General features: G+C 39.2%; 1 protein-coding gene across 1 annotated transcript in view; it reads left to right on the top strand.

Moving 5' to 3' along the window:
• LOC119784359 (sodium- and chloride-dependent GABA transporter 2-like) overlaps positions 1 to 20,003 on the top strand; it is a 30,174-nt gene that overhangs the window by 2,072 nt on the left and 8,099 nt on the right. The window contains exons 2-5 of the mRNA XM_038286367.1: positions 5,906 to 6,040; positions 6,131 to 6,271; positions 7,834 to 7,927; positions 19,497 to 19,629. Of these exons, the coding sequence (XP_038142295.1) occupies positions 5,906 to 6,040; positions 6,131 to 6,271; positions 7,834 to 7,927; positions 19,497 to 19,629 (503 nt within the window). The remainder of the gene's footprint in view (positions 1 to 5,905; positions 6,041 to 6,130; positions 6,272 to 7,833; positions 7,928 to 19,496; positions 19,630 to 20,003) is intronic.

The following is a 20,003-nucleotide window of genomic DNA, read 5'->3' as shown; positions in this document are numbered from 1 at the left end:
TAACCCTTTAAAGCCCAATCCAAGAATAAAACAAAATAAAAAAATAACTTTTTTTTGGTTTGAAGTCCTTATATGCCCTTTTAACAAAATATGTAAAAAGAAAAAACAGAAATACATTTTTTATATTAATAATTTATTACTATGCGATAAGTCAAGATTATTTTTTGGGTAGTCTTCTGCCCTCTATTATCAGGTATATCTGATTGTGTACAGTAGGATTTTTAGCAAAGTTTTTACCATTAAATTATGCAAAAGGTGTCAGACGCAAAACATTTCAAAAACTGTTTGTATCAAATATGATACATTTGGCATTGCAGGGGTTAAGTCATTAGATTCCTGTATTTCAAAATTTTTATGGAAAAATAAAACACCAAGAATCAGCTTAAAAACTCTGCAAAAAGCCAAAGATTGTGGTGGCTTAGAGTTACCAAACTTCCAGCACTATTTTTTATCCAATAGGCTGCAGTATATCTTACGTTCGTTTAAAAGTAACCCAAAACAGGAAGAATGAATGGTTATTGAACAATCTTGTCATTCTGTGACAATCTGGAAAGAGTTACTGTTACCATTTATCAGTCCGAGCATTAAACATTGTAAATGTTTTAAACGCATCAACATCAGCTCCTCTTTGACAGCTTTGTGGGAGTTTCTTAAAATAACCATATCCACTCTTTACGTGCAATTTAACACCCATCTGGAACAACCCTGACATCCTGCAAAACAAAAAAATGCTAATTTTTTTTTATATTTGACACACTTATAAAACTATATGAAATAAATAGCAACACATTTTTAGAATACCAACCACTCAAGGCAGTAATTAATACAAAATATATGGTAAAGCAACCAGACTTACAACTGCCTAAATACCTCTCAAAGATATACAGACTACTAACCATTATAGATAACTCAATGTCGTTACCAACCCTTAAATGGGAGACACACTTATCTTTACAACTAGATCACAATTTTGGTCAGAAATATGCTTTAACACCTTTAGAATACTTAAAAATAAAAATGTACAACTCAAACAATATAAAATACTTCTCAGAACACATTCTACAGGACAGAGGATGTTCAAGATAGGTCTTACACACACACACCAATATCTGTGCATAGAGAACACACCTGATGAATATATGCATGCTTGTGGTTCTGCGCACCGGTTCAGAGACTCTGGACTGAGGTCTGTCAGGATTGCTCAGCATGGGTTACTTACATGTAATATTCCAGCACACCCCACACTGTGCTTACAGGGCAAGCTGGGTGGCAGCAGCATAGATGTTAACTCAGCACCTGTAGTACTCACTGCCCTAGGTATCACAAAGAAACCTATTCTTCTGAACTGGAACACAAAGATAAAACTGTCTATTAAAGCTGAAGTCTGTAAGTTTTTAAAAATCACTTTTTTGTCACATTGGCTAAAACTGTCCCTATGCCCAGACAGCAGTACATGTGATATGTAACCTGTGAAAAAAACTGCTTCAATTGGTACCGCCTACTGCCTGTATTTCAATCTGGAAAGAATAATTCGGGACGAGTCAAAACAACCAATCACAGCCAGAGGAGCGTCTGATGGAGTGTCAATCACAGCTCACACACGCTGAATCCCCCCTTCTGGTCGCATGCGGTAGCCGCGCAGATGCTGTGAGAGGGGTGGAGCTTGGAGGTGGGGCATGAGTGAAGCAGAGAGGGTGGGGGAGTGGAGTGAAACCTGTTTTTGTTCAAATTTTCAGTCGAAGTCTGCTCTCTTCTCAATGTTACAGACTGCAGCTTTAATCAGTTTAGAAATAGATCACTTTAAAAGATAGTCACTTCAGTATTGAAACAATGTCTGCCTGCTCAAAACATCAGCTGACTGATACTTGTACTCTCTGGTCCTCTCTGATTAGTTCCATCATTAAATGGGGAGAGTGGGTCGATGTCTCCCTGCTCATGGTGGGTCTGGGGTTGGCTGTGGGGGGGATCCCAGGGTTGGGGGACCCTGGTGCTCTTCTGGGTGTGGGGGTTGGTTAGCTTGCTGTGGGTGTGTCGTGTATGTAGTCTGGGGGTTGGCCTTGGTGGCCCAAAGATGAAGCTGCCGTGTGGTGGTGAGTGGGGTTGGCGGGGGGCAAGGTCACCCAGGTGCAGTGTTGTGCCTGAACGCGTTCATTGAACGAAAGTTCATGAACTCGTTCATATTTTGGGCGAACGTGAACTGAACGTACTGCATTATTGCCTGATGAACGTTATTGTGAACTCGTTCATTCTGGTGTCTGTGAACGGCACGCTCTCTCAGTTCAGTTCCTTTCAATAGGTTGCCAGATTTCTATAAAGCCCTCCAGGCGAAACCCCGGCTAAATCACACCGTAAACAGGCCTTAATATGTAGAGGGAAAAACACCCAATCTGGCAACAGCAGCTACCAGCCTCGTAGCCTACAGCCGCGTGCGTCATCAAAACAAAATGCAGCGTTGAAGCTACAGCAGCATGGAGGCGACTTAAAACAGGTTTATGAACAGGTGGTCGGTGAGGATGATGGCAACAAGTTTGCCCGCCGTCTTTCAGTAAATAAATCCGCACTTCAGTAACCTTAAATTCCTACCTCAGCCTGGTCCCTCAGTTTGTGTTAGTAAAATCTTCTTGAGCGGAGGTCTTCAACAGGGGATCCGCGACCCCTAGGGGGTCTACGGAGGTACTGCATGAGGGTCTGCATGGTTAGTTGATATTTTTATATTCCCCCCCCCCCCCCCCCCCCCGCATTTTTTCCCCCAGTAATTGAAATGTCTTTAAATACTCATTAACATGAAATCAACACACTGTAGTAAACAGATAAATGGAGACAAAAGATGTCTTTCAGTCATCAATGCTCACATTCAGCGACACACAGGAGCTCTTTCAAGCTGGGCACCGTTTCCTTCACAACACCTGTCCCATCAACCAGGAATCAGAATCAGAAAAACTTTAATAATCCCAGGGAGAAATTAATTTCTTTACATTACTCCATCTGTAATAGAGTGACTATAGGACACAATTTCATACAATATATATAGTTAGGGGGTCCCCGCTCCATCTCGCCATCAGTTTGGGGGTTCTTGGTCTGGAAAAGAAGACCCCTGTTCTTGAGGGTTTTACTATCCATGTAACTTGTTTGTTAAACCTGCCTGGTATAATTTTCCAGGATTCCTTTTTAGTATGTATTGAAATGGAATTTCAAATGGAAAAAAATATTAAAATAAAAAAAAAACATTTGCACCTTAAAGACTACTTTCCTATTTTTCTTTTAATAATTACTCATAAAAAAGACCATTCAAGCAGCACATTTTTCCTGATGTTTTTGAGAATATACTGTAGGGGTGAAAGCTGCAGCTGCTACTAGTGTGAAGTGAATGGAAATGCTGTCCCCTCAATGCTAATGTAAACCCTGGTTGGATAAGGATTCAAAACTGGATATGAAGATGAAATCTGACGCACAGTTTCAGAGTTACAACTGATAAAATAATTGCTGTCTGTGGTTCTACAGTAGGCTATGGTGTAATTGAGCAATATATGAAAAAAAAATGAAAAAAAAAGAACTATGAACTAGTTCGTTTTTTGGAATTGTGAACTATGAACTGAACTAGTTCATTTTAAAATGTGTGAACTGAACTTTGAACTAGTTCACGTAGAAAGAGAACTTTCCCAACACTGCCCAGGTGTGGGTTGGAGTGAGGGGTTGGATGCCTGGTTAGGGGTTTTTCTGTGTTCGGGGGGGATAGGTTGCTTTGGATGTGTTGGCTGCTGGGGGATAGGGTTGCCCTTTCTGGCAGTTTGGCCTCATCACCTGGGGGGAACACTTCTCCACCTAGGCTTACACATCCCCATGCCTCTCCCCTCTGGCACTAGTCTTCAACATTTACTCACTCACCTAAGGTCTTGGCCACTAGCACATAAGACACATACTGTATACATAACACACAGGGCTGTTGGGGGTGGGGAGCGGTGCAAAAGCTGGAGAGCGGGAACCACGTTGCCGGCTCTGCGCAGCTCCTGGCTCCTAGCATCACCTGATACTGAGGGCCCTTGTTTGGGGTGGGGCTTTGGAGGAGCTCCACTGTCTGTCTCTGGTTTGCATCCTTCTACATTCCCTCCCCTGCCATTTTAATTGCATCTTAGCTCACAACACTGTGGTGCTCTTGCACCCCTATATCCTGGGGGCTGCTTGGGGTGGGGGGTTCAGTCTACGGGCTTGGGGTGGCGGTGGCTGCATTGGTCGGTGCACTTCTCGATAGACAAGAGGCCCGGACTATTCATTTATTTATTTGTAATTGTTTATTTTTTTACTTTATTTACACTTTTTTTCTCATTAAAATTTGTCTTATTTATTTATCTATCTATTTATTCATTCTGTTACTTGAATTTAGGTATTTCACTTTAGGTGTGTGTGTGTATGGATGCTATGGAGGGAGCCTGGTCTGGGAATAGGTGTCCTCTGGCCTCCCCTCACTACTCGTTGCTACACTCACCCATGGCCACATTTGGCTCTGAAGCGCTGCTCTGGGTGTGCTGGGCTGGGTGTTGGCCCGCCCCGGCTGTCTGTATGGGGCTGCCCTTCCCTCTTGTGTGTTGGGCGGGGTCTCTGCTGGGGGCACTCGGGCATTGGGGCCCTGTTTTCCTCTCGTGGGCCGTACTGGGGCGGCCTGGTAGACTGCTGCCCCTGGTGCTTGGGGCTGCCCCTCGTGGGTGTGTACCCTTGGCCTCCTCTGCGGTCCTCTGGGTGGGTGTGTGATGTCCGCCCCTGTGGTGGGTTGACAGATTTATGTGCTGTCGGGGGCTTCTGGTGTCCTGGATCCTGTGCTCCCTATGCTCCCTCTGGGCTCCTGCAGCGAGTGGGGGGAGTGCGGCCCTCTTTACCCATTGCTGAGCTCAGTCCACGCACAGTCCTCTCCAGGTCTTCCCATGTATTCTTCAGGATCAGTTTGATAGCAGCTGGTTTTTGGATTCTGTTATGCTGTTTCTTTTATTTGTTCCACCTCACTTTACCCCCCCCCCCCCCCCCCCCCCCCGCTCTCTCTCTCTCTCTCTCTCTCTCTCTCTCTCTCTCTCTCTCTCTCTCTATTCCTTTTTGTTCGCTGTCCCCCATCATGTTTGGTATCAGAATGTACACTGCAAAAACAATCCAGAAATAAGTAAAAAATGGCTTAAATTAAGTATATTTAGCCTTAATTTGAGCAGGTAAATAAGATGATTTGCCAATGGAATGAGTATTTTCACTCTTAAAATAAGATAGTTAGATAATATTTACTTGAAATAAGACGATAAAATAGTTTTTTCTTATTTTAAAAGGAAATTGTCTTGTTCCATTGGCAAAGTGTCTTACTTACCTCCTCAAATCAAGAAAAAACACACTTATTTTAAGAAAAAATAACTTATTGAGATTTATATTTTTTGCAGTGTATGTGGTATACTAAGAATAAATAAATCCTCAATGGTTGGGTAGCAAGAGAGGCTTTATATTGGTAAAGGCTCCATTGAAAGACTAAAACTGTTGAGCACAACTATGGCAGTCAGAAATTCAGTCTACTTGCCATGATCCTGAACAGGACAAGGGAAAAAAGATCAAATAGTGTAATCTGGTTGGATAAAACAGCCAAAGTGGGGATTGGTATAAACTCGTCATTTTTTAAAGCCTCACTTAAATAATACATTTTAAACCTCAAATGGAAAAACAAAATAAAAGGAAAAATTCCTTGTTTGTGCACACAAATTTGGCCATCAAAGTTGATTGCAATTAACAACTTCCCAAAAAGGAGATGTTTTTTCATGGGTCATATTGATGTGGAGAGATGTTTTTCCCCTTTGACCATTTTGAAAATATGGTTTTAATTCATTCAGTTTTTAAAAAATGTTTTTGAGTCCTTATAAATATTGAATGGTTATTTTTTTAGGTGCATTCTTCATTCCTTACATCCTCTTCCTTGTTACCTGTGGAATTCCCATGTTCATTCTGGAAACAGCGCTGGGTCAGTACACCAGTCAGGGGGGAATCATGTGCTGGAGAAAGGTCTGCCCATTGTTTGAAGGTAAGCAAGCTCTCAAAGAATGCAAGACTGTGATTACAAAGCTGCACATTTTAGGAAATAAACGGAAATCATAAACCATCTTATTTTCAGGCTTGGGATATGCCAGCCAGATGATCATTTTTTATGCTAGTACCAGCTACATCGTAGTTTTGGCCTGGGCTTTCCTCTACTTCTTCGCTGCATTCTCCAGAGAGTTACCCTGGACATCTTGTAACAACACATGGAACACTGGTAAAAGCACTAAATATAACACATTGATCTAAGACATATCACAACATTGAAGTAAACTATATACAGTGTAAGAGCGTACACAATTTCAAGGATTTTAGACATATGGTACATGCAAAAGTACTCTTGCCAACTAGTTCTCATATACAAAAAAAAAAAAAAAACATGATAAAGAAGTTGTGTCATGCTTTTTTATAAAGCATGACACCCAGGCAGGGAGGAGAAAATAAAAGTTACCTTAATGCTGCACAAATCTGGCATTTGATGAAATAGGAATGGAACTATTGACTTAGCCCTAAAGAAAGTTTGTTGTTCAGATTACACTAAATTTGCACATTCTCTATGACTTGCACAACATTATGTGCATACAGTAAAATCCCAAAAGGAACACTTAAATGATTGCATGAACTAAATATCGCATATAATATTATAGGGTGTGTTGTGAGTGATCAACAAAGATGCACTATGGATAACAAGTGCAAAAAGGTCAGGGGCCCAACAATTTATATGAGAATTTTCTATGTGTTACTGCCTTCAACATGGAGAGCTTGGGAGAGTAGAACGGATTTATTCTGAGTGCCACATTTTGGAACAACAGTGCACAAAGATGGCTGGCATGCCATTTATGTGGCGTTGTGCGATTTAATACAAGTATGTCATTTAATATTTGATTAGATCACTTCCTTTTTGTTATATATGTGTTCTGTGAACACATACCCAAATGGCTGTGTGTTGGACAACAAATGCAATAGTAACTTTGCATATAAGCATATAGCTTTTCTCGCACAGAAAAAAGCTGCAATTAGGAAAGGATTCAATTTATTTATGCAGGTAACACAATCTTATTCTTTAAAATATTTCTATCTAAGGAAAACCAGCTGATTGTGGATTCTCATAGAATCTCTGTAATCCCTTGCACTGAGCATGCATGTGGGGACAGTTGAGAGGAAAGCTCCCTAGCAGAACCAGGCTCAGGGAGAGCGGCCATCTGCTGAGGCTGTGCTCAGGGCACCCCATGTGCGCACCCAGCGCGATGCGCCGAGGGCGCAATGCCGAAACCAGAGGGGGATGTAGGGCACGATCGGAGATGGGTGTCGGTGCCAGCTGCAATGGATTTAAGGGTGCAACAATGCACTCGCCAAGATGAATTTAGGGGCGGCATAATGCACTCGCCGTTGGTTTTTTGGAGCAATGCCAGGGTCTGTGATGGCAGCAGTCAGCGTTAGAATATTTTTTTTCTGATGCTGAGCAAGGCTCTTTATGAAATATGACTGAATTTGTATTGCAAAGATTAAGGGTGATAAAGACAAATCACAAAAGACCTCTTTATAGTATCGATTCATGAGGGCTAAGAATGCACAATTAAATTTTATTTATAAAATATAAAAATCTTTTTTTTTATTTCAACTTTACAGTTATCATATATTATAAGTTCAGGTTTGTTTTCGTTATGTGACAAAATATGCAAAGAATGTTTGCAATCAATGCTTTTGTACTTCATTCAGGATTTTCGACTGCATTTTTAAATAAATAGCCAAGTTAAAAACCCCTTTTCTATATTTCAGATCACTGTGTGGTAATAAACAACTATAACGGCTCCTCTAACTGGACCTCTTCATTGAATGCATCCTTTTCATCTTCAGTTCTGGAGTATTGGCAGTAAGTCTTGAGACATTTTAGTTATATACAGACTTTTTTGGAGTTCATCATCAATTATGAATCATTTTTTGCTACCTTTGGCTGGCACAGAGATCTAATCAGATAGAATATTGAAAGAAAAACTATCTTTTAAAGTTAAGCACTTTTAATTATTCTTACCTGTAGAACCTCAAAAGTACTTAAAGTGTTACTCACACAATGTGACTATGTGAAAAATTCTGAAAAAGGCAACCATCTAAAGACACTGCTTTTCAACTATGCGCCAACAGAAAGTTTTTTAGAAAAGAAACACAGCCCTGGACAAAAATTATGGCACCCATAACAAGGAGAGGGCCACCTGCAGAGCTAGTTACCTTTCGTATATCTGCCTCATTTGTATATTGGTTTCTATCTCCTCGAACTTCAGTCAGCTTTGGCAGATGGCCGCTCACACTGAGCCTGGTTCTGCTGGAGGTTTCTTCCTGTTAAAAGGGTTACACTCCACTGTCGCTACATGTATGCTCAATGATAGGGATTTCAGAAGAGTCAAGGACAAAATGCAAGTGAAAATCATATTCGGATGTTCTTTTAGAAGGAACTTGTCTTACAACTCAATGACTAGATGCTATCAACTGGTTACCTAAACTATCTCACAGTATTATCTCCGTAACGTGCCTTGAGTTAATTGGCATGATATAAATAAACTGAATTGAATTGAACAGGATTGCCGTTTCAGTTTCAACGAGCCTATTTGTAAACTAATTCCAAGGAAATTATATAAGTATACCCATTAAGATTCCACTAGCTGACCAACACTAAGCACAATACCCCCCAAAAAAGGAGAACAGCATTTAGGTCATTGATTTACATCTCACTTGAAATGCACGAGGAAGGATCAGCCTCTGTGTGCTTAAATATAGCAGGGCTCAAACTTATGGTTCAGCTAGTGTTGACAAAAAGGTCTGGACAGGTATGGAAATGTTTTCTTAAAAACTGCGCAAAAGTCTGGTTGCCTCTGATTTAAGTCCTTTTTCTGGTTTTTAAGACATCTTTCTATGTTTCTTGTTCTTTATAACTAGCCTTGTTTAGTTTGAATTCAAGTGTTCATCATCGTTTTGAGTTTTTCTTATTAGGTTATTATTTAAACCTTCCAGTTTCTTCCTGTTTTATACTTTATTAGCTATAGAAGTTAGCTCTATATTAATGTTTTGGTAGTTTTCCCTGTAAAACTCCTGAAGGGAAAACTAAGTTTCCCTTTTTTCTCTGTTTTGATTATCAGTGATGTTATTATTTTTCCCTTTGTTTATCACTGGTTTATACTGCTTATGTTCACGCCTTCCCTGCTTATGTCTATAACTGTCCATAATTGGCAGGTTTTATTTATTTATTTTTTAACTCTAAATTTCAAATCGTTATGCAGTTCCTGTCTTTTTATAAGAAGAAGTACTAACTTGGAATGATAATACTGTTTGAACCTGGCTGTTTATTTTCTATTATATGCCAAATGGTTATGACATCTGCAGCAAAAGAATCTGGCGTTGCTATAATGAATATGAAGGCATTTAGGATACAGCCCCCAGTTATGGTTTCTGTGATTTATCTCATGTTTCTTGTCCAGAGATCCATCTAGGGACCTCCAGGGGTTTGCACTGTTCTCCGGAGCTCTGTTGAGGATCCATGATGTGGCTTCAGCACATTTCAGGGTCCTTGAAGCTTCCAATTCCTGTCCCATGTTTAGAGCTTCCCTACTATCTGAGGTTCTTCTTGTATACCTAATTTCACAGCTCCTCCATAGATCAGGATCCTCCATAGATTCATTCTCAACATAAGTCTCTGAGCTCCATCATAGATTCAAGACTCCAAATTTCCACTATGACATCAAGTATTCTGAATATCATTTAAGTCTTTGGAGTTCTTGCCTGAGATTAGGTCTTCTGGTAACCCACTCGGTCTCTTAATTCCATCATGCTGAGCACCAGTCTAATGGTTTTCTGCAATCTCAGTACTCTCTGAGCCAACAGCAGCTTTCAAGACTCCTACACCAGTGTCTACCTGTAAGACTTTTTTATCATTAAGTTACTAAAGCCAGGCATACACTGTGCGATTTTTTCAATCCGGAAGCCAAACGAGTAGAAGAGGAATATAAAGCTCACTCGAGTGAACCACGCTGCCTTGACAATTTGTGCAATTTTGTGCTGAAAGCCCTAAAAAGAAAATATGTATTTGGACAAAGACATGGCTGAGCAAACATGGCTACTACGGTCTTTCAATTTTATAGAGAGAACTCCATTTCACTCCCACCCCCGTTATGCTTCTGTGTTTTCATCTGAGAGGAAGAAGAAGAATCCGTGTTTGTGCATGCCCACTGAGTGATTTGCCCACCTCACTATTCCTAATCGGGAGGTGGTCGTGAGAGGCCGGTCGCCCCTCGTTAACCCTATGTACATTACACGATCAGGCTGAAAGTCGGCCAGATCAGAAAATCTCCCACGACTGGAAAGTCGGTACGAAAAGGCCAAAAAAACACACAGTGTAACCCCGGCTTAAGTTTTCTATATGGCTGTTGTTAATCCCTAGAATTCCTGTGCCAATCTCCTGCCGTTGTCTTGAGTGTCTCTGCCTTCCTCAAGTCTCCAGCTCTTCAGAACATCTTTCTGGGTCCAGATTGCCAGAGTTCTGTAGTAAATAATCCATGGCTCAATATCAATCCCCTTAAAGTGCTTTTGGTTGGTTTTCTAGGTGGCAAAGTTGACCTCAAGAAAAGACTTTCCTTTTTTACTGATCATGTTGACCTTTACACAACATCAACAAAGCTTCCTGGACTGCCCCAGTCACACATGTCCAATATTGATGTACTTTTCTTGTGGCCGATGACTAAAAAAATCATGTATGCTGGCTCCCAGAACTTCGTCTGTGCCACTGCCAGCCCCTCACTGCATGAAAAGTGAGATTTTCGTCCCAGTAAACTCCCGCAGATCTCCCTGATTTTCGTCAGTTTCCGACAATTTGCAACCCGCGCCTGTCGCCGTTTGTCAGTGCCACAAATTGTCGGGAACGGACTCTGACGTATGTGGAGAGCGATCAGCTATACAAAGGGCCCTAATTAGCATATAAATGCAGCGAACCCGCACGGCTGGCCAAGTCTGGCTTGAATAACCTACTCAGTATTGGCTGAAACCACTATTCTCAAACAAGTAAAATCGCTCGTGATTGGTAGCAAAACCACACGTGGCCAGGCCAGGCTTGAATTTTCTTACTGAGTATTGGACGGAACCACTTCTTTTTAAACAATTAAAATCGCTCGTGATTGGTTGGCATATATATATATTTACATAAATATATAGAGGGATTATTTGTTTATCAACACGGCGGATGCGCGCGCATCTTGACTGCAAAAAGTGCCGGGTCCTTTAAAGCGTCTGGTCGAATGTTGTGATTATACGCGGTTATTTAGCAGTTGCGATCTGCTAACTAGCGATGTTGTCAGCTTTCTACAACAGTTTATCACCTAGTGATAAAATAAGTTATGCTGCTAAATTAACACTAGTTAATGGAATACGTCTTAATGACCCATAAGCGTTACATGCCGGTGAGTGGATAAATGACGAGAAAAAATGGCCCAAAATTCAGTGGCCGGACATTCATTCCCACCTGTGCAAAGTGCAATAGGCATTTCCATTACGAATGTGCAAAAGTAAAAAGAAAGGCTAGAGAATGGTATTGTGATCAGCGCAAAAAACAGAAAAACTAGAAAAAATGCACTCTGAAACATAGAGTTGTAACTGTACCTGTGCTTACCATTCAAAGTATGCACTAAGGTTCTCAGTGTGCATCTTATGACAAGATTGTTTAATATTGTTATTTTTATTATTGGTTACATGCACAAGAATAAATATATTTCAATGTTTCCTTGACTCTTGAATACTTTATTAATATTTACACAGGGTTTACACAGGTATCAGCTGATTGAATTGTTTTCTTTTCAATGGCAAAACACAAAGCAAAATATCTGCATATTTCATTTAAGATTTTGAAATATATCATAAAACAGAGGAATGAGGAAAAAGCTCAATATTCAAAAGCAAACTGGATACAACACACATTTTGAACCAAAACTGCTGCAAAATGTTTTAAACCACAGCTTTTGAATGTTCAATGAGCTTATGCAGTGAAAATACTTAGGCAATAATTTTTTTCAAAAAATAATATTCAATGACATTTAAACCTCAATTCATAGATGTCTTAATTTTGGCACAATTCAATTAAGGGCTTTTAATTTATTTTCTAGGGACAATGCATTTGCAAATGTTTGTCAATGCTGCACAAACAATTACAATGTAATCTAACAGGTCCGCCTGTGATAAAGGAATAACAGTAGTAAGAATTCGGAAAGTTTTCCATCTCCCTATTATTCTTTCAATGTGTATTCTAACATTGGACAAACGCCTCGATGTTTCCACCTCTTGAGCAGACAACTGCTTTTTACCTTTGGTAAAGTGAGGGATCCTCAGGGTAGCACCACGCAAGGCAAGCTCATCTCTAATGGTAAAACCACGATCTGCTAGTATCTCATCATTTACTTGTAGAAGGTCATAAAATCCAGACTCGGCTGTAAGTTGTTTATCAGAAACACGCCCACCCCAACCTGCAGACAGAAATGTAATTGCTCCTGCAGGTGACATGCCAACCAAATACTTAACCGTGTTATGGCTCTTATAATTTGAATATGTTTGGGCTCTGGCTGTTAAATTTGTTGGTCTGTTAATTAAAATTTCTGTGCAGTCAATAATGCACCTGCAACGCTGATATTTAGGTTTGAAACATTTTGGCATATTCTTTAAAATAGCATGCTTACTTGGCCACTTGATTAAAGGTTTCAAAATCTGAGACATAATAGGCAGCCAACTTCTTAAGATTTTAGAGATGTCACATTCGTTAACATTAAATCTGAATGCAATATGCTTGTTGGTGAGTCCAAATCTGAGTTTCATGAGTACAGCCAAAAGATGATCCTCTAGGGTCAGAGAGCCACGGATGACCTCAACACTGTTCGTAATCGTCTGCAGGACCCAATTAAAGAGGGCACTGGTTAGACCTGTGAAAAACAGCACCTGTGCTGCTTTACACTTCAGTGACGCAAAAGAGAACTGTGCAGTCCCGAGCATTTCTTTTAATTGTTCATTCTGTTTTCAGTTTGTTGATGTCCTCACGCAGGTTATCACACTCTGTATGAAGTTGGCTGTACTTCAGCTGGAGGTCATCATGGACAGTCTTTGGGACCATACCTTCTGAAAAATAAATACAAATTTTACATTCTTATCTTTACAAAAAACAAATGGTTACATTCTGGGTGATAAGTCACACTGTGGGCAAATACCTGTTTGCAACAAATATAAACATTACTAACTGATTAATCCCACTAATACGGAAGAGGATAAGGGCCACTGGAAAAAAAAAAGAAAAGTGAACTGTTTTTGTTTATTTTATTTCAGTATAGTATGGGAAAAAAAGTCAGAATTCTGAGAAAAAAGTCAGAATTGTGAGAAAAAAGTCAGAATTCTGACTTTAATCTCAGAATTCTGACTTTGTTCCCATGTTAAACTGAAATAAAATTTAAAAATCAGTTTACTTTTTTTCAGTGGCCCTAAACCTCTTCCGTACACTAGTGACTATTCTATTCTGCAATAATTAATATGTTAACATTTAGGAACACACAGATCTACGTCTCTTTATAAAAATCCAAATGAGTTTGCAGGCCGTCTTTGTCAGGTTAGTAATAAGGTTTCATACCATTATATAGATCAGCACCAGCCTCTATTCCACACTCAGTTGGAGAGATGGAAGAGGGTGTACACTGATGTCCATCTTCTGGACACCTGCTGGAGGTTGCATCCCTTCTTCTTTTTCTCTTATATCTGAAACACACAGGAGAGAACAATCATTTAGTGCAAAAAAAAACCCAAAAAACAAAACAGTTCCACAGGTGTTATCTCCTAAATTCAAGTCCATACAAATCACATGCTCAGTCATCCCAACTCTCCATATGAGATGTCTAATAAAAACTACATGCTCTGACCTTTGACCCGGGTAACCTATATAGCTACAATATATCAATATTTTTTCTTTGCACTTCCAGTCATACTATGTGCAGTCATGCTTGTTATCAGACAACAATCAAGCACACAGATGTGATACTTACCGCTCCAGTTTTGCAACACCGTCTTTGCCGGGCTGGATTGAGTATGGAAAGATAGACGGGACAAAGTCTGGGCTGTCGATGTCGTCTGATGCCTCTCCTGTACAAATAATGTATTGACGCAATCATCATCATCATCATCAACCTTTATTACAGACACTAGTCAATCAATTGAAAAGACAGCACACACAGAGAAGTTTAGACCAGACAACGTGATGATGTTAATGATAAAACTTATGGCTGACCCGATGAGTTGCAACTTGATAAGACTGAATCAAGGTACATTAGCTTGTATGCTAGTTATGCTCCAATGTGTTTTGTACGATTCATTAATCCCGTTTATATATGTAATACTTAATAATTGTATGTAAAACCATTGTTTGTAAAACCAGCGATGCCGTTTAGCTTTTTTATAGATAAGACTTACCTGATATAAAGTGATCGCTGCAGATTGATGCATTTTTAATCATCTGCTCGTTCCAATCGCTTCTTCTGATGGCTTGCAACCAAAGACGTCTCTTGTTTGCCTTGAAAGGGGTGCGAGTTGATGGGATTCGGTAAAACTTGCGCGTTTTATTGTTTTTTATCAAAACGGTTCGTGCAAAAGACAGCACAACAAGACATGTTAGCGGCTCTTTCTGCAGGCGACATGCGCATTGGGGCCGGAAGCGACGTAGAGTGACGTTGCCTGATAATCCCTCTATATGTAAATATATATATATATATATATATATATATATATATATATATATATATATATATATATATATATATATATATATATATATAAATATATATTTATTTATTTATTTATTCATATCTTTTTTCATTCATATATTTATTTATTCATATGCTGTGTATTTATGTTATCCTACACTACTACATAATTATTAGGCTACCATCAAGGACATGAATGAATTTATACAGGAAATGAACATTTGCCAGGAAGCTGTTTATGCAAAGAAAGAGCTTTATTAAAACAAACACAACTATATACAACGCGAGGATCTGCCCACACATGCGTATCCAAAAATTACAAGTCCGTGAACGGTCCGTTTGCTTCCTCGGGGTTGGAGGTAACTGGCAGCATTCCCTCCGAGGCAGGTCCGATGTGCAGACGCCTACTGTGCGTGGCCCTGTACTTCGGCATCGCTTCTAACCGGGACTGCAGCCTAACACAGAGTTCAGAGAGATCCGGCCTACGAAATGGCAGCAGCCATTCCAGAGCTCCCCTTCCTCATCAGCTAGCACACTCTGCCTCGATTTCAGCAGCTGTAAAAAAAAAAAAAACAATGAATCAGCACTATGCAATGGGATGCACTGCGTATGGACACAACACATCTATCAATGCACCTGAAAAATAGTCACCAAATAAAGTCTTACTCTCTTTCTTTTCTGAAAGCTTGGCAGCTTCCGCGCGCAACGTGTTCGCTGGCTGCGTATATCTGAAGCTCCTGCGTACCGTCTCATAATACGTCTTACAGGCAGCTGGAAAACAATTAAATGAGAGTGGTATGAATAATAGGAGGTCACCGCCTCATTATGAGGCAAGCTTAGTCTGTGAAAACAAAATGTACAGTTATGATCGGTATCAATCCGTATCTATTTCCTTTTACCGCAGAATGAAAACATATTCTTTAACTCTTACCCTTGCTCCGGTTCATAGTGCCTGCAATTTGTCTCCGAGTGTGAAGACGGCGTACTGCTTCCTGTGAATCACAAAAAATACACTTTAATAAAGCTTGTTCTTGCAAGACTACTATTAGCCGTAGCTTTAGGCTAGGCTACTATTAGCCGTAGCTTTAGCTTTTAGCTTAGCTAGCAGTAATCGAACATATATTTACCGCTAGCTTCTCTTCTTTGAGTTCGTCTCTCCCGCACAGTTGTTCGACTGCAGAGTCGCCATCGCGTCCAAGAGGAGTTGAAGGCGAGTTGAACGCTAGACGTCGTCCAGCCATTGATCACGTACCAGCAAAATCCAAACAAAGGAACTGGAGATAAAGTTCTTCTGAGTATAGCTCCTCCAATCACATACGAGGTCATTGTTATACGGAAGGACTCGCGAGAACAGCTGCGTCTATCATTTTTATTTATTTTTTTATTTTTTTGCTTTATTGGCAATTCCCTGTAACAATACAGAGTAATTCAAACATCAAACAAAGATACACAGCAGTTGGTGACATTATAACTTAAAAAAAATGAGACATAGAATGTAAAAAATAAATAAAAATAAAACAAGGGAAACAAACATACAAATAAATGAACAAATAAATAAAATAAACATAAAATAATAATAGCTAGGGGTTTACATTGAGTTTATGGTCATTTAACTTTTTGTAGCTTCCTGTCCTAAACAGTCTTTAAGGAAACATATTAGAAGATGTAATATTGTATATGTGAGAGAGGAGTTGCTGTAAAACAATGGTTTACCGCAGATTTAAAACTAGTAATAGCATAAAGAAATATGAAAATTCTAAAACAGTCTTTAGACTTTTTATCAGCAATTACTGTGGGTAGCACAACTTGTGTTACAGAAAATAGCAGGCTTTGGAGATGTATGTTCTGGAGAATCTTTATTTATACCATACTACAGAACATTTCAAAAGGCTGCTGACTTTTTCTATGTTTATAGGTGAAAATAATAAAAACTACAAAAGAGCAACTTTGCTGTTCTCCATAAATGTTGGGAAAATTGTTTAAAAGTTTGTTGCATAAGGGTGTGCTTTGGTTGCCCAGTGTTTAGCGCACAAAACCCATGTACAGAAAGATTCCTTAGTCCTCGACATGGATGACCTGGGTTCGAATCCTTGACCGCATGTCTCTCCCTCTCTCATACCCCCTTTCCTGCCAGCCTACTGCCAAAAAAACGAGACACTAGTGCCGTAAAAACTCCAAAATGTGCTGTAAAAACCAAAAAAAGGCTCTTGCTTAAAAGCTTCTACAACACAATGCTGTTGATGGTAGATTGTTTTGAAGGGTCAGACAGGAAAGCTTGGTAAACAAATCTAACATATCTGAGATGCCGATACCATTTACTGTGAAAGAAAGGACAACAGAGAGAAAATGTAGAGAATAATGTAGGAGTGCTGCTAGAATTCCAGTTCCCAGATCTGTGTTTTCTATTACTTCTACAACCACTAAAACTTATGTTATAAATGTACGTTATTGGCAAGTGAAACCCTGTCAGAGCTATCCTTAGATATCAGCCCAGTTACAGTTTGCCCTGCAAAAATAATCTGCTCTCTTGAAAATCTCAAACTCTTGCCACATTTCAGGCATCGAACATGAAAATTTTTTAGTGAAGAATCAACAACTAGTTTTACCCAATCATGAAGTGTAATTAAATATATTGGATATTTTTAACTTTTTTAACAAATAAAAAACTGAAGAGTGGGGTGTGCAAAATGAATCGGCCCCTTTTACTTTCAGTGCAGCAAACTCTCCCCAGAAGTTCAGTGAGGATCTCTGTATGATCCAATGTCAACCTAAATGATACTAAATAGAATCCACCTGTGTGTAATCAAGTCTCCCGATAAATGCACCTGCTCTGTGATCGCCTCAGAGGTCTGTTTAAAGTGCAGAGAGCATCATGAAGAACAAGGAACACATCAGACAGGTCCGAGACACTGTTGTGGAGAAGTTTAAAGCTGGATTTAGAAACAAAAAGATTTCCCAAGCTTTAAAAATCCCAAGGAGCACCGTGCAAGGAATGCACATTTTACCTTGCTGATTCTGATTCACATTTTACCAACTGATTCTGATTAAAACTAATTTTTGAAATAAATTATTTTGTGTATTTTTTTAGATAACATTTGCCATTGCTAATGGCATACACAGTAATCTAGCATACTTTAATTAAATAAATCAATTGAAGCTAAAATGTATACGTCTATAATTAGGTCATACTGAGCCTGATCTATTTGTACCATCTATTCGGGGGATATTTATTGCCACAGTTTGGGCCACTTAATACCAATTTAGCATCAAATAAATGAGGCAGCCTACCTCAGCATTGTTGCTGACCTTATGTCATTATGACCACAGTGTACCAATCTTCTGATGGCTACTTCCAGCAGGATAATGTGCCATGTTATAAAGTGAATCATCTCAGACTCATTTCTTGAAACTTTCCACTTAAGTAATTGTGAATTGAGCATATTGACAGACAACATTTTATTTTTTATCTTAAATGCAATTTTTTTTTTTTATATAATTACTGCTCTAAATGTATTGCTCTGTCAGCTAAAGATCTGTTTTGGTCTCTATACTTTAATTAAATAAATCAATTCAAGCTAAAATGTAAGAGTCTATACTGAGCCTGATCTCTTTTTATCAGAGATTTTCTTACCTTTTAGAAAAATGTCACTTGGGGTAAAACTCCCCCTGCAACCCTGATTTGCATTTGTATAGCTCACAGCATGTTCATTTACATGTTAAAGCCTCCCCTAGAATTCCATGGGGGGGAGGCATGGGGGGAACACTGCCTAAGAAAGTCCACGTCAATTTCTGACAATTTATGGGAGTTTTCGGCGAAGCCTGCAAATTACCGTAAACTGCCGTTAAACTGAACTTCCACAACAATCTACAGTGCCGCATATTGACGAAAATCCCACTTTTCATGCAGTGCCTGTCCTCACAACTACCAGCCTTCAGGGCATCATCTCCCCTACTGTTGGCCTCCAAAACTTTGTCCTTGTCACCAGTAGCCTCCAGGAATTCTTCTGCCTCTCACTGTATTCCTGGGCTTCATCTCTGACAACCTCCCCGACATCTGCCTGAGTATTTTGCTTTTCTTCTATGCTCTTCCAGCTGAACTATTCCGGTGTCTATATGAATGAGGGGGTTCCTCCAAAATTATGCACCCTGAGTTAACCTGGTTTGTTTTTTAACCCCTCTTTTCAAGCCCTCCTCCACCTCCTCTGTCTGTTGTTTTTTTAATATCCACCCTTGATTTAGGGGTGATTTGCCATGATTAAAAGGTCTATAGATTTTAATTTTTTTTGCTGTTCAGTACTCTTTATGTACACTTTTATTTTGTTTACATACGATTATTTCTGTTAGCAGATTTTCTTATTAGGATATTCTTCAACCTTAAAGTTTATTCTTATTTTTCTTTTTTTTTTGTGACTGATTCTTGTTGGCTGTCAGTTGCACTTACAATGGTAGGCAATGTCTCAACTTTGCTTCTTTCCCAAACTGTAAAGAAGTTACAACACTGATAGAGTTGCAAAGTATTTCCACTTCTAATTGGGCCATATCATACAGAGAAAACATTGCACAGATAGTTCTTAGTGCTTCTGTTCATAATTAACAATATAATATACACTGCAAAAATATACAATTTTTTTTTTAAAGATTTCTGTACATAACTTTACAGTGTGTCATATCTTATAGGCGACGGGTGTTGAATATATCCACTGGCATAGAGACCTTGGGAAATATACGATGGGATCTTTCTCTGTGCCTTCTTCTGTCCTGGATTATCTGCTACTTCTGTGTTTGGAAAGGAGTTAGATCCACTGGGAAAGTAAGAGAATAATTGGGATAAATTTAACAAGTGCCTTAGCTAAAATTTAGTGATGTAAACAGGCTGTTTTGTTACACATTTTAATTTGTATTTACCTATTCACACAAACAAACAGCTTATATTTGAAACATTATAGGGTTTGAATTCAAGTTATAGAGTGTACTCTTTTTCCATGGATTTTTTTTTTCTTTTTTTAGCTGTTTAAAAAGTAAAATGAGATTACTATAAAAGATGTATTGAAGACAATCAGCAGCCAAAGAGAAAAAGTAAATGAAACAATTTCTTAAAATTAAGCCCTTATACAAATCCAGGTTAGACAGAATGCCCTTAAAAAAACTGGAACTGTTTGTGCTACTGTCTAACTTTTGAGGAAT

Source organism: Cyprinodon tularosa, unplaced genomic scaffold, assembly GCF_016077235.1.
Source record: "Cyprinodon tularosa strain WSP-4 unplaced genomic scaffold, ASM1607723v1 ctg224, whole genome shotgun sequence".
Lineage (NCBI taxonomy): Eukaryota > Metazoa > Chordata > Actinopteri > Cyprinodontiformes > Cyprinodontidae > Cyprinodon > Cyprinodon tularosa.
Note: the sequence above shows the minus strand (reverse complement) of the source record. Positions and strands in the feature narration are given on the sequence as shown.